The sequence below is a fragment of the Mauremys reevesii genome, linkage group 2 (assembly GCF_016161935.1).
Source record: "Mauremys reevesii isolate NIE-2019 linkage group 2, ASM1616193v1, whole genome shotgun sequence".
NCBI lineage: Eukaryota > Metazoa > Chordata > Testudines > Geoemydidae > Mauremys > Mauremys reevesii.
Genome location: NC_052624.1, coordinates 28,356,938 through 28,372,674, shown reverse-complemented (window position 1 = coordinate 28,372,674; position 15,737 = coordinate 28,356,938). Strand labels below are relative to the sequence as shown.

The 15,737-nt window shown below is 38.7% G+C and overlaps 1 protein-coding gene across 11 annotated transcripts in view; it reads right to left on the bottom strand.

Moving 5' to 3' along the window:
* The window catches only part of PARD3 (par-3 family cell polarity regulator), a 627,608-nt gene that overhangs the window by 11,315 nt on the left and 600,556 nt on the right, over nucleotides 1-15,737 (bottom strand). For all 11 annotated transcript variants that reach the window (XM_039524331.1, XM_039524332.1, XM_039524326.1 and 8 more), the window contains one exon: nucleotides 8,084-8,204. In XM_039524331.1, the coding sequence (XP_039380265.1) occupies nucleotides 8,084-8,204 (121 nt within the window). The remainder of the gene's footprint in view (nucleotides 1-8,083; nucleotides 8,205-15,737) is intronic.

Sequence of the window (15,737 nt, the reverse complement as noted above, 5' to 3'; positions counted from 1 at the left end):
ACTGCCCCTTAACTCGAGCCCCGTGAGCCCAAGTTCGTTGGCAGGGGGCAGCTGTGGGTGTCTAATTGAAATGTAGACATACCCTCAGTGATTGCCTTTAGATCTGTCCATTTGTAAATGTTGGTTATAGAATGGATTCAGGTCTGAATTTAGGCATCCAAAGTATGAAAAGAAATGGTTAATGAAAGCCTTATATATCATTGATGTGATGTCACAACAAAGATCTACCAAATTTGCTCCTTTTACTTAACTTGATAAGAGAACTTCAAATCTACACACAAAGTCTTCTCTTTGTAAATGATTAACTGAGAAAAACATTTAAAAGTGTTGCCACAATACTAAAATTTAGTTTACAGGTAAAATGCATCTTCTAAAGGAAATTTGTATGTTAGGATTTGTCAGTTTAATTTCAGCCCCAAAAACATAACACATATGCACATAATTTATGTTACTACAAAAATACACACCAAGAATAAAGGAAAACCTCCATGGTGAAAAAATTTAATGTCTTGCAACACAAACCATGCACTTGGAACACAGCACAAAAACATATTAACACCTGTACAAACAGGGTACTGCAAAGAAAAGTATAATTATAATAATTCTTTGAAGCTATCAGACAAACCTAGCAACAGCTCTTAGTGCAAATTGCAAAGACCTCTGTCCTTGTTTGTGATGAGATGTATGACAAGCATTGACCTTTTAAACCAAAAAGTGGTCAAGGCTGCAACAACAACCAAGGCTGAATTATACAAATAAATGTATGTTCAAGTCTTCAACAATACATTTAAATGATAATAATAGCTATCCCACTCAGCATCGTTAAACCGAATACACGATACTCATCTTGTAAAATGAAAACTCAACATGAAGGTGTGACGTGTATGAAATTAAACAGCTCTATTCTTAAATAGATATTAATTTAATACCTGGCTTGGGGAAGTTACACATTTCTATAACTTCACTTATGGTATTAAACTAGTAAAACTAAGATATTATTTTTCATGGAATGCGTTGACATCATTAATCATCTGGGCCATATTGTATCCTTCACTACCACCAACAGTGGGAGGGAGGTTCTAGTGAACCCCGGCCTGGGGAGAGTGTAGAAGGCAGGCATACTGCCCCTCAGCAGCATTCTCCCCTTTATTGCAGAAGTCTGTCCATGGAGTTCAGGATACTATCCATGGAACTATCCCATCACCAAACCTGTGAGTCTTTTGTGGGTAAGTTAATGCGGACTTCTTCAGTTTCCCTCTCTGCAGGTTGGAATCCACACCCTTTAGGGCAGCAGTAGATACCATGATTATGTGGTTCCTGTAGGAGATGAACTATCACAGAAATAGAGAGGGAAAGTTTGTGTATGTGCATGCATGCATATTAGAGAGAGAGAGAGAGAACACATATGAGGGGAATCCTGGATCCAAGGCCTCTGAAGATTTTGGGGAATCCACTAGCTTAGGAGATGGAACGCACAGTACCACCTACTGTCCAGGGTGAAAGAATTCAGAGAAACTTTGAGTTAAAACTTGCAGAATTTCCTTGCACCTATCTAAAAACTAAAAGAGCTAATAGTTCTTTATTATTTTCTCAATTAAAAAAGTCGCCATTAATTATTTGAATAAATTTGCTTAACTTTTCTAGAACAGGCTTCATAGTTTAACCCAAAAGTTGCAGCAAGCTCATGGCCAGTTTGTAGACTTAAGGCAATAAAAACTTTTGACGTACCTATGTTCAGTAGAATTAGAAATAGATAAGATTGCATGACCTTGCCTGCTTTATGTAAAGATATGCTTGACACAGATGAAATGTAATCAATTAACTATGGGTCTCAAAATGTACAATATCATCAAACATTCTATGGATCTAGAGATGTCCTTGAGGAGTATTTTTACCTCCATCTTTTTGTTTACATTGCTACAGGGAACAGAAGATATAGCAATATTCCCTGTAAATAATTGCCAGCAGGGGTTTTATTCAAACACCATGTAATAAGCAAATTCCATCTCTTTGTATACTTCCTCTATGGAGTACACACAGAAAACTGAAAAGCATTAGAGTGATGTGGGATTAAGATTCTGACTTTATGTATCACTGCAGATGGAAAAATAATAGTCACTATGGCACAAACCAACCACCGTACTTTCAGAAATATGAAATTCTATCCTTTCTATTTATATGAATTCCATTCTATAAGTGATAAATATATTGAAATACAAAATGCAATAATTGCATTTTTTTAAATCTGCCACCTTCATTTCATGTGGGATAAATGAGAATTGCGTAATTTGAACTAGAAATAAATACTTTTCAAATATAAGATTTTTAAGATGGAACCTAAATCTTTACAAGGAAGGTATGATATTGTATTAATTCCCTTAATGGTTGACACAGAGAATTACATACAGAATGAAGGGAAGGAGTCTGTGGGCAGGACCACCTACATGGCTATGGTTCTCTCTCTGGATTTTGGGGAAAGAAAAAACATTGTTTGGCTTTTAATGTATATAGTTGTTAGTTCTTTTACATTTTGATCAGGGCTCTTACATCTTGGGATAAAAATTCTTACACAAGATCTTATATCATAAGCCAATTTTAAGATCACTTTAAAACTCTGAATATTTAAATTCTCATTCTCCTTTAAGTGATGAACCTATTTCTGCATAATTTACAGCAACCTGTCCTTTAGTACTTCCTGTTTATCTTCCACGTATTTGCTTCAACATTGACTGTCGTGTTTTCCCAGTCAGAAATAGTGCTAAGGTGCAGTTGCAACTGCAGATACTCCTAAAAACCTGACCTTTCTTGTTTTGCATGGTGGGTAAGTTGTTCAAATTATTCTAGGTCTTATCTTCTAGGAATGAGCTATTAAGTCCCTATGATTTCGCATAAGGTGTAAGAATTGCTTGTAGGGATAAGAGGATAGCAAAAAGTGACAGAATGGATAAGGTTTCCATTATGTCTGCTTTAGAAACAGGGAAAAGGCCTGTGTTGGAATAAAGCAACAGAGAAGAGAGTATAGTCTCTGATTTTGTAGTGAGAACTTCCAAAGACCTGTTATACCAATCTATACTTCGTTAGATTGTTAAATGTTTTTCAGCATTTACCTTACAGAACTATGCAGTGATTTATCTTTTTCAAAATTCAGTGTTCAATTAAAATCCCATACCCAGAACAGTGGTGATATATTTACTTTTGGCTAAATTAACTGTTGCTTTAAAAAATAAAGGATCTTTATTTGGTGCATAAATATTTAGGACTAAATTCTGTCTAACTGCAATCTCTCATGATACCAATATTCTGCAGATTGAATAATTCAATTAGATGAGTGACTGGAAGGGAATGTTTTTGTGAATGGAAAATGCAATGCTCCTTTTTTAGCATCAGTTTTTGTGTGAAAAGGAGTTTTTAATGCTTTTTGGGTGGTAGGTGTGTTTCTTGGAGCATGGCTGGGAAGCAGTGCATTATTTTCAATTGATTCAATATCCTTTTTTCTTTTAATTGGGTGGTTCAATCCCCTGACATTTAAGGCTATAATACTTAGCTGCTGTGTTTTTGTTATTGAAGGTGGGGATCAGTTAATTAAGATGTGACTAGACAAAAATACATTAAATACAAGATATAGAAGAAATTATAGCCCAAATCCCATAACCCCAGCATTGGTTCAAAGAAAGATGAGTCTCAGCAGACCTAATACTTACAACATGGAAAAGAACAAAAAAAACCCCCAGTCACACGATGTTGGCACTGAACTGAAATATCAATACAAAATGACTTTTGAGGGAAAATATGACCTAGCACCACCAAACATCTTAAATTTTAACTGATATAGAATGATGCCATAGCTGACTCCGAATGTAGACTGATCCCTCTGCATGTCCACTGCTATTTATTTACAAATATAAATTACACCTTTATTACACCAAATACTGGCTTGATTTCTTGCCAACAGGATAACAATGGCTTGTTCATATCCCTGTGTTACTTTTCCACTTCAGCTGTGTACTGTCACGTATATGTTGTGCATCTAATGCAATTGTGAATCTCCTGGTAATTCTCTTTCTCTCTCTCAAACACAAATAAATGGTTAGGGACAAAAAAATAAGCAGTTCATTAGAAATTTAACTGTTTCAAATCCCTTCAACAAAATTATGAGCCGATAGAAAAATTACTTTGGACTTTAGTGGACTCTGGATGTTAAAAAAAAAAAAAAAAAAGCTTAATCATTGTTAATGAAGTGAGAGTGGTTGAAAAAAATCAATACATCGTTCAAATGACCTTGAGCAAATTTTTATAATTGCACCTTGCTATTTTAATATATCTCCTCAGGTACAGGCTGGGCACTTCCCAGCTACAGAGCAGTAAATATGACCTGATGGGACCCTTCAATTAAAGGGATAGTTCAGACTCCATGCCCAGGCAGTCACCAGACTCTTTGCCAAGGGTATAATTCTGTGCCAATTTGATGCAGCTTTTGGTAATAAGGACACTTTCCCACTAAGCTCTGGCAGAGATTAAACTCATTTGACATAGGTAACTGAATTGTAGTATCTTTTGTTACTATCAACCCAAGGCAGATTGGAATAGATGACATAGACATGATAGTCTCTCTAAGGGCTTGTCTACACTTAATGGAGGATCGATGCTGCAGTGCTCACTGCCCATCGACTCCTGTTCTCCACTTGATCGAGAAGAGTAAGGGGAGTTGACAGGAGAGCGTCTCCGATCGACGTCGCATAGTATGGACCCCACAGTAAGTAGATCTAAGCTACGTTGATTTGAGTTATGCTATTCACGTAACTCAAATTGCGTAGCTTAGATTGACTTTTTCCTTTAGTGCAGACAAGGCCTGTCATACTAGCCATCAAGCCCTTTGAATATCTTAATAGCCACATCAGCAAAGAATCCTGTGGCACCTTATAGACTAACAGACGTTTTGCAGCATGAGCTTTCATGGGTGAATACCCACTTCTTCGGATGCAAGCAGTGGAAATTTCCAGGGGCAGGTGTATATATAAGCAAGCAAGAAGCAAGCTAGAGATAACGAGGTTAGATTATCCACAGGAGTTCTATCAGTACACATTGCACACACTCCAAAACACATTTTCATTTACTATTTTAAAGTAACCAGCAGTCCCATATCATATCATCACTTTGCTCCCTCTATTTCAGTCTCCCATCATCATGTTAATGAAAAATGCAAATTACTTATCATTTTATAGTGCACATGACTCTGCAGGTGACAAGATTGGGTTTTTACTCTTTCTATCCAAATCAGGGCAAAGTTTACGTCAATCATATGGCTAAGGCACTTTTCTGGATTTAAAGCCTTTTGTCCATGGAAGCCCCATTTGTGTCACAAGCCAGCTCTCTCAGACAAAAACTTTTTTTTTTCTTTTTCTTTTTTTTTTTTTAACAGTGGTCCTCACACAGGTGCACTTTTCACTGCTATAGTTTATAGCCAACAGCTTACAGACGCGAAGACTGAAAAGGAGTTTGACAAATGCATCTAAGTCTCCTCCTCTATATGTATAGTAAACTACTTGCACATTTTTGAAGTCATTGGTATTTAATAACACATCTGGATGCATTTTGAGAGGGTGCCCTTACAAACTCCATAATCTTAGACTAATATGTTGAAGATACACACACCGCTTAAGAGAGGAGTTTACGGTTCCTGAACACTAAAATGATTGCAAACTACAGAAATGGATGAGATCACTGTTTTATCCTTTCCAAGCACTGTGATCTTAGAAGGCTGAAGTACATGAAAGGAAAAAATAATTCCAAGTTACTCTGGACCAATTTTTTTAAAAGTAGATATAATAAAAATCATGCAGCTAGTTACAGCTTTAACAACAGAGCAGCTCTGACAAAAGTAACAATAAGCTTCAGAATTAAAATTAATACATTAAGCAGAATTACAGTCACTTTGAGCTCATTTGCATGATCAGTAGAATGGGGAGTAAATGGAGAGATCCCAATTGTTTGAAAGAGAAAAAAAAGAAAGGTCAATGTTCTGACCCACAATTTAGGAAATTATTCCATTCCTAAGGTAATCAGCCTGTCATCCAAATAATTCCCTACTCACTCATTACTGGAAACTATAATACAAGCCAAGTTGTCTGTCTAAAGTTGCTATGGCATTTAGATATACAACAATTTGGCCCATGACCTTCAGTAGTTAAGTTCCCAAGTCTTCAAGAGTGCAAGTTTTTCTCATAAAACACTTTTCCCAAGAACTCTGCTCGATCTCTCATTCTGAGACTAAGAAACCGTGGATATTCATTATGGACAAATACTCCCCATTCCCAACCTTCTATCTCCTAAAAATCTTACAGTACAACAGAAATGGGGTATCAGATTATCTTCACCACTTCATATTAAAAACATCTGGTAATGAAAAAAAATAAAATGTGCACTTTATTTATTCTCTTTTTCCAACATGGGAAAGAAAAGCCTATACAGCATTCTCAGCAGTTTTAGGTCATTTAAGGACACATTTACCTTTGTTCCTTTCCATGCTGCATGTTAAAATTTCAAATGGATGCATTAAAGAAGGACGAGGGCACAAAGGTTAAACTGTGCGTAAATGTGTCAGTTCTATATTCACCATCACAGACAAATAGAGATGATGTGCACATCTATGATTTTACCTATGTTATCCCAAATAACTATCATACTCAGTTAAATTGATCTCTGGGTATTTCCACATCAGCTTAGTGTACTAAATAGGTTTGGCAGAATTCAATTTTCATTTTTTTACAATTTCAACAAATAATATTGATGTTTATTTTTATCTACTTAAATATAGATAACTGAGCAAAAGTATGGGTTTTAAGCCTTTTTTCTATTCTCTCTCTTTTCTTCTATTTTCTGTTCTCCCCCTCCCCCCATTTTTATCTATTTAAATGTTCACAGTTGCAGGAAATTATGGGAGGGGGCAGTCAGATAATTATTTAATGACAGTAGATGTTCAGATTCAAAAAGTTAAAGTTTTATAACCATTAAAACACAAACTGTCAACAGGAAATGTCAAAATATACAAAGTAAACAGCCTTAGAAATCAAACTCTAACAAGTTCTCAAGCAACACTTTCCTTACTTTGCCGATCTGTAAATTTCTATCATCATCAATGGAATTTTTTTATCAATTTGTGTGTGTATGGTGAAATTAATGTTTACCAACATTTACCAATAAAATTCTAATCCTTCCAGGCCTAACAACAAGAATACCACACAATGTACAAGACTTTTCGAATTGTGATGTATTCTATTGGCTTCAAGATACAGTTGTTCTTTCCTGGAACAGGTTGGCAGCAAGCTCATTTTCTTTACTGTGACATTTTTAACAAAAAATAAACTAGATAAAATATTTGCCACAGACATTTAAAGAATCCTAATTTAAGAACCATATCTGATTAAAAAACAAATTGACTGATTCAGTTATGGTAAACAAGGAAAGCATGTAGATTTACATAATTGTATCCCCTTGCTACATCAGCATGAACAGGATTTAAAAGATCAATTGGCATATGTACTACTTCTTTTTAGTGGGAAAATGCATGTAATTTTTTTCTTAAGGAAAAAATTAATCTCAACCCGTGATAATGCCTCACAAGGACCTTAATATTTTAGGCATTAATTTGATATATATATACAGTCTTTCTGTCCAGTCCAGCTTGTATTTCATGAGAATATCCATATTGCAATGGAATCTTTCTAGTTTGAGGAGTGAAAAATTACCTTTTTATAGAAAATGTCCAGACAACTCCCCCTCCTTTAGGTACCAACTGAACTATAAATTAGTCCACAGTGATGAGAGACTGAGCTATGTTTTGTCACAGAGCAAATGATACCATTTACACAATGGACAGATGGCTGAGCATGATATAAAATGAAATTAGCAACAATGGACCACAGATGGAGATAAGAGAAAGGTCAGGAGTTAAAAGGTCAGAGGAGCTTGGATCTACATTGCTTTGTTGCATGCAGGATTAAAGACCACAGTTGAAATGGCTGTACTTAATGTACACTTGGGGGAAGGGGGCATTGTCCAGTATATGGAGCATCTAGACACTCACCCATGGTTGTTCAAAACTATAGGTACGTCTGCGGTCTTCCACATCTTCATCTTGCTTTGCTTGCTGAAATTCTTGCCTCAGACGCTGTATCCGGTCATGATTGCTAGGAGTTGATCTGATGCTAAAAGGAGGAGGAGGTAAAGGATGAACAAACTTTAGAATCATAATCTGTGAAATATGTTTAGTAGGAAAATGGCAGCTTCTTGTGAAGTGACAGTACTTTAGAAGTAATGAAAGAATTTTAAAACAAGTTGCAGGCATTAAATAAAATGTTCTTCAGTTTGCTCTTATTATCAGTACTGTTTGCAGCTTTAAAAGAAATTTCAAACAGAATGAGAATAGTGAGGCTATTTTAAAATGCAATTTCTAAACTCATCAAAGCAAATTGGCACTTCTACAGTTAATGTTACCATAGGGATTATAAAGTACAAAGAATATAGTCATTAGCATCAGACAAACTTTTTGATTAAAAATTAGGAACATATAGAAAAACTGCCATAATGACCGTTAATATTTAATAAACTCACTCATCATTTAATCTATGGTTCCGATGTCAGATCTTTAGTTCCATCAAATTAATTTATGATGTTTGGAAATCCTGTCTATACACAATTTGATTATTTTCTTCCAATCAATAAGAACCTGTCATCTCTTAGTTCTGTGTCTAACAAGTCTTTTAAACTGATATTTTGATATCATTAAAAGGCTAATGGAAATGTAAAATTAAATCTATTTGACAGTTCAATATTCAAGAACACAACTGGGCCATAGGCTCACAAGAACACATTCAGGTTACAGGCTTGTTGACATCCTGTGACATTCCAGTATTCTGTGGAAGATTGAATGACATTATAGGGTTTTTTTTATGTACAGTCATACTCAGACTTGAACTATTTAAAACCATAAATTTTCCATAATGGCAGTAACAGGTAATCCCCTCTCCATAGTACATTTTAAACTTGATTTATGTGAAACCATCATGAAATATGCACAGGAACGGCTAGTTTCATAAGGCAGATAGAAAAGTGGATATTCATTAATGTCATTGCCATTTTTCCAGCTTCTCCGATCTGCCCTTCTGTCCCCCTAACTTCTGTCATACTTCAGAGTTTTTGATGTGGGAATTGTAGGATGCCTGACAGACAATTTTTTGTTATTAAAGGCTAACCAGAAGCAATTCTTTCTCCATTTTAATCTCTTATTCTGGGGCTTTTAAACCCTGCATTTATTGCCTTCTGTTAAAAGTGCTGATGAAAAAATGTTCAGGTATTATTACATTGTTTCAAATGAGAAAGCTAAAGAGAAACAGTGGAGAATAATTCCATAGATTTGTAGATCTAGACACTGTACACAGAAAAAGCATAATGCATGCAAATCCCAGATCATCCCCTCCCTCCGGAAAAAAATCAGAGGGGGAAGAAATTCTGAAGCCTCACTTATAGAGTTTTTCCCCACTCTATTCCCTCTGGTGGGAGGGACTTTAAGACTATAGATTTCGCAGATCATGTCACCCCCTAATCCTGTTGGAGCTGTACAGCTCTTGTCCAGGTTAATCTGTAGTAACACCATGCACTTTGACTTTTGGAACTGGCACAGTTCAATATAAGTACAAAATTTTTGGGGGTATAATTTACTGATTTTCAAAACTAGAGATTGTTACTATAACAAACAAGCAATATAGTAGTAGAGCATGTATAAAATGTAATGCATAATACATGCAGACTTGCTGACATGTTTTTAATTTTTAGGCTTTAAGAGGTAAGAATATTGTTTTTGTTTGCAATACCATTTAGTTGTGGTAAAAAGAGATTAGCAAATAGCTCTAGTTAGGCCACTTGATGTACTTAAAATGATCAATGAATATGAGGGGGCTCATCAGTCAGGGGATATGGTTCATTTCAAACTCAGAAGAGATAACAGGGTAAGAGAGCCACTGAATGAGCTGACGGGATTAGCCTGTTGGAGGCCCAGCAGGAAAGAGGGCATGACAATAAAGAGCTGCCTCTGTTTAATGGTAAGAAAAAGTACTGCAGTAAGGCAGTTTGTGCTAAAATGTTGAGACAATAAGCCAAAATAGAGTCAACAGATTAAATGGAACTGATGCTTTCTATTGACCACAAAATGGGTGAAGGGGTTATTGTAGAAAACATATTGTAAAAAACTTTTGCTCATTCTATGGATGCTGTTAAAAATACTTCCATCAACAGTTGAATATTACACAAAATAATCAATAAAGATATTGTAAGGTATAATGGGTAAACCTCCTCCGGAACTGTATGCTCAGCAGGTTGGTCGTCTTTTCACTGGAATGAGATGGAGCAACGGAGGAGGACCCCAGGATTTATGAAGAACTTCTCCAAAAACTCTAAAAAGGATGAATTTATTCATAAGCGCACAAAGAAAATGTCAAGCTGACTTAAGGGAAACATTCAAGTTACTAATGGGTTTGACACAGATAGACAAGAAAAACCTTCCATATTTTTTTTCTATTTTACCCCCTAACTGAAAAAGTGAGGGACAAAATCTAAAATTAGAAAATGGAGAGTGGTGGGGAATGGAGCTTTAGGGCTATTTCACTGAAAAATAGATCATTAAAGAACAAAATCACTTCAGTCTCCCAGCACAATTGCCACCCAAAATTCCTTGTGCTCAAAGAGTCACAAAGATATAGAATAAGTGAGATCAAGTGACCATATATTATTAAAAAAACCTTTAAAAATATTAAGAAAGAAGGTGGGAAATTGGAGGGATGTTAGGTTAAAATAGGGAGGTGGCCTTAAGAAACCTTTAAGGGAGAACAGATTATTTGGGGAAGGAGGAGGTTGACGAGGAGTACATGTTGCCTCTTTTATTTTATTAACTGTTTTCATTTTCAGCCCTGCACTATGCTCCTTTCTTGAATCACTCCAGAGATCTCCTTGCCCATCATATCAGGTTTAAACTTCTCATTCTTGTCTTCAAGGCCCTGCACAACTCTACCTTGGCCTGCCACCTGAGCTCTTGTTTCTTTCCACCTTTCCCCTCATTATTAATTCCACCATCAGCTCCTTTGTTTCCTTCACCCATTCCCATCTTGGCATGCTTCTATGCATAACATGACCATTAGGCCTTTAGAACACCCCACCCTCAACAAAAGCCTTCTTGAAAATTCAGTCATATCTTCCACAAGGAAGTGAAAAAACAAGAAGGAAATTAGATAAATGAAATGAAAACATAAAACCACACACACAAAACAACTGTTCTAAGATTACTTCTCTCCTGCGTCTCCTAGTGTGTGTTGTCTTATCTATGGCTGCCTTTTAGACCTCAAGCTCCTTGGGGCAAGGACTGTCTTTATGTTAGTCTTGCAGAGCACTTAATGAATAAAAATAACCTAGCAAGTTCTCAGTCTAACAATACCAGTTTTGACTTGGTAAGTATGTCACTTGGCTGTAGGACTTTAGCCACAGAAAGTACGCTAGGAGAGAGGCTTTGTTCCAGGCTGCTTAAAACTCTCCTCTGCAGGAAGAGACCTGTACAGAACCAGTACTGGTTGAGGATGGGTAACAGCCAGGCTTATTTATAAGCACTATATTACATTTCTGTTTGTGTTTTGCATTCATATCAGGGGTGAGCTGCAGCCGGTTCGCACGGGTTCACGCGAACCCGTTGTTAAATTTAGCAGCCATTTTAGAACCAGTTGTTAAGGTCTGCTAAATTTAACAAAAGTTCCGGCCCAAACTCACTTCCCGCTCCTCTCCTGCTCCGCCCCCTTCTCCTCCCCCTCCCCTGCTTCCCGCGAATCAGATGTTCGCGGGAAGCCAGAACAACCAGCATGGAGGCAGGTGGAGGTGCGGCTGGCTCAGCAGCTCCCGGTCCCAGACCGCGGCTCCCTCCAGCCCAGCGCCGGCCCGGGGAGTCGGGCCCCGCGGCTGCCGCCGAGCGGCCGGGCCCCGGTGCCGGCCCGGGGAGTCGGGCCCGCGGCTGCCGCCGGCGGCTGGGCCCCGTGCCGGCCGGGAGTCGGGCCCGCGGCTGCCGCCGGCGGCTGGGCCCGTGCCGGCCGGGAGTCGGGCGGCGGCTGCCGCCGAGCGGCTCGGCCCGGTGCCGGCCGGGAGTTGGGCCGAGCGGCTGCCGCCGGCGGTGCCTGCTCTGGTCCAGCTGGGCTCGGGAGTTGGGCCGCGGCGCCGGTCGTGGTCCTGGCAGAGTGGACCCGGTCCCCAGGCAGTGTGGTAAGGGGGCAGGGAGGTGGGTTGTGGGGGGGTGGATAGGGGTCAGGGCAGTCAGAGGGCAGGGAACAGGGGGATTGAATGGGGGCAAGGGTCCCGGGGAGCAGTCAGAAAAGAGCAGGGTTGGATGAGGTGGTGGGGGCACTCAGGCACAGAGAGAAGGGGTAGTTGTATGGGGTAGGGGTTCTGGGGGGCCACAGAAAATGAGAGGAGGGGTTGGGTGGCGGCAAGGGGCAGTCAGGGGACAGGGAAGGGGGGCTGGGTCAGGGGTCTCGGAGTGTGTGTGTCAAGGAACATGAGGGGTTGGATGGGGCCCGACCCCCCCCCCGGAGGGGGGGGGAGGAGGGAACCGGTTGTTAAAAATTTGGCAGCTCATCACTGATTCATATGAACCCAAAATTTAAAAGTCAATTCAATCCAAACTGTCCAGAATTATCTATGGGGAGGAAGGAGTTTAACTTGAAACTTAGCCTTGGTTTATTTGAAATTTGGCATACATGAAGCTGGACTGAGTTTCAGCTTTGTATAAGCAACAAAGAATCCTGTGGCACCTTATAGACTAACAGACGTTTTGCAGCATGAGCTTTCGTGGGTGAATACCCACTTCGTCGGATGCAAGTCCGTTGCATCCGACGAAGTGTGTATTCACCCACGAAAGCTCATGCTGCAAAACGTGTTAGTCTATAAGGTGCCACAGGATTCTTTGCTGCTTTTACAGACCCAGACTAACACGGCTACCCCTCTGATAGCTTTGTATAGTAAACCAGCTATTGCCTAGTTTGTGCTTTTGTTGCAAACCTTTCACTCAGCTGCAATTTACTTCAAGGGAGGGTGCCCACAACTTCGCAGAAGACAATAAGCACCTCCCAGGATCAGGTACTTGTGGGAACCCAGTTTTTGTGAAGATAAATTACATTTCCTCTTGCTCCAATTACTAACAGTTCTAGAACAAAATCAAGAGGAAAGTTTTCAGGGCCAAACTCAGCCCTGGTGTAAGCCAGCACAATTCCATTTGCTGCAATGGAGTTGGGCCTATTTACACCAGTTCTGCATGTGGTCCTTAGTTATCTTCTGACTACAGATGGTACATTTAACAGTTGGCTATTTCAGGAATGCTACTTAAAACAGTCACCTGCATGGGCTAAAAAAAGCAACTGTAAGCAAAGCTCATAGACCAGACCTGTCACATATTTTCAGTAACAGGCAGCCACAGCAATGACCATAAGAGTCTCAGATCATTAAGCAATGTCTCACCGTGATGTCATGCATTGATGTACAGAGTTGTAATCCTTTCAAAACAGACAGATTGTCAGTGTGATAAAGTGGATACAAACAAGCTTCTGAACAGGGATGACTAAAGCTTTGGAAAAATTCATTGGCCTGAAAAAGGAGGAAAAAGGGTCCTAACACCACCACCACCGGGCAGTAACAACCCGGCTAGAATAACCAAAAGGTTAGTAAATGAACAATGTTTCCTACACCTTGAAATTTTTTAACATGGATTGGAGCTTCCATGATCTAGCTAGCTGCTTAGATCTCTCGACTGCAGTTATAAACCACACATGTAATAACTGGGTTCTCAATCACGGCAAGCTAGTGAGCAAACATTGCCTACTTGTACTAATTACATTTCCTTAAGTTTAGACAGAATATTCACATCATTTAAACTTTATGTTACTTTAAAAATCAAGAGTTGGATATCCCTCTATCCACAGGTAGAAGCAAGTAGAAAATGTGTTCCCAGGAATTTTAAAAGGTTGCCTCATTGGTTATTAATGGTGTTATCGCTCTTGGGGCAATGCGTTAGCCTGCAGAATATACGCTTGCCAAAGTTCAGAACTAGCTGAGTGTGTATTAAATTGGACCTGTCTTCATTGCTAGGGCAGGATAAAATAGAGGAACAGTGCTAGGGCAGTGTTAATCCACTATAAAAGCTTCCGCTAAATTTAATGGAATTAGAATACCTTTTCCCCCGCCGTGCTCATTCAAAGCAGATGGGCTTGTCTCAAATCACTCAAACAGGTGACTAAACAGCAACTGTCATGTTGTTGCAAAAAAGATGTGGACATATGGTAAAATGGCATGAAAAATATCCCTGGATTTAACTTTAAGGTTAATGCTATACTAGACCATGCAGTCCACTACTCTACAAGTTCTAAGTGAGTTTATAAACAGCTAGTGACATGGATGGATGTATCCAGACCCAATATGGTTAATATTTGGTGGTAAGCTAGATAGTTAATAGTCCTTCAGTCTTCCATCAATCTAGCTGGAACTCCCTATGCATGCCTGTGTTACCAGTTTGGTCAGCCCTTCTTCTGTCTAGCTGTCTTTGCTGTAGGCATCCAGAATGCATAGTCCCACATGCTACTGCTGCCATTTTGTATGCATGTTCTCCACACTATCACTTTCAGAGGCATTATGAAATATAGGCACAGATTTTCCCAGAGTGCACTTACATGGCTAGGCAGCATAGTTCTGGATGTGCAAATGGGGCTAACATAGGGTTGCATTGTATAAAGGAGTAACTGTGTGGTCACAGCTCAACAGTGTGTGTTATAATAGGGTCAGATGAGTATGTCACAAACTGATTTAAATACCAACAGTTGTAAAGGTACTATGGAAGGGAACTTAGAAAGGTGGGTCTTTTATTGCTCCTGTTTTCCTCAAGTTCCAAAGAATTTATGAGAAATGGGGCAAAGGGGAAGGTATTTAAAGAAGAAAATGTATCAATTACTAAAATGCAAATAAAAATAGCTTCTCTGCACAAGCTTCATTAAGTTTTATCAGCCAGTATCTTGGGGTTTTACACTCAAACCACAAGTCATAAATTCACAGTAAATCCCCCATATGTTCAGCAAACACCTGAATTCAATTTCTCTTGTAGCTGTAGAGACTGAATGTGTTGCTCAAATTAATTATGTATGCAAAGGTAGTTTCTAACAGGAACAGTTTCTTGCATGTTGAATGGTATACCTCCCAACTAAATTTTCTTTTACAGATCTTTTTCAGTCTTAGCTTATTTCTATCATATACAGAGTTACAAAAGCCTCTTTCTGCCATTTCATCTTTGCAAAGTGAATACAGAGAATATCTCCTTTAATGTTTGTACTTTTTAAAATGTAGCTAAAGTCAGGGATCAGCTTAATATGACAAGCAAGATCTCTTCACATTTTACCCTGGTCATATTATTTTATATATACATACACACATACATATATATACACACATACATATATATACACACACACAGACACAGAGGCATATTAATTTCCACCAAAACAAGGCTATAGAAACTAGGATATATGTCAGTGTGTATGTGTGAAATCAGCTACTTAGGAAGTTTGATGGCTTTTCCAGTTTACTTTCAGTTTTAAGCATCATCCCTAATATGAAAAGTATTATGAGAAAGTTATGCAAATCCCAAGACACTCAATTTCCTTCAGCTG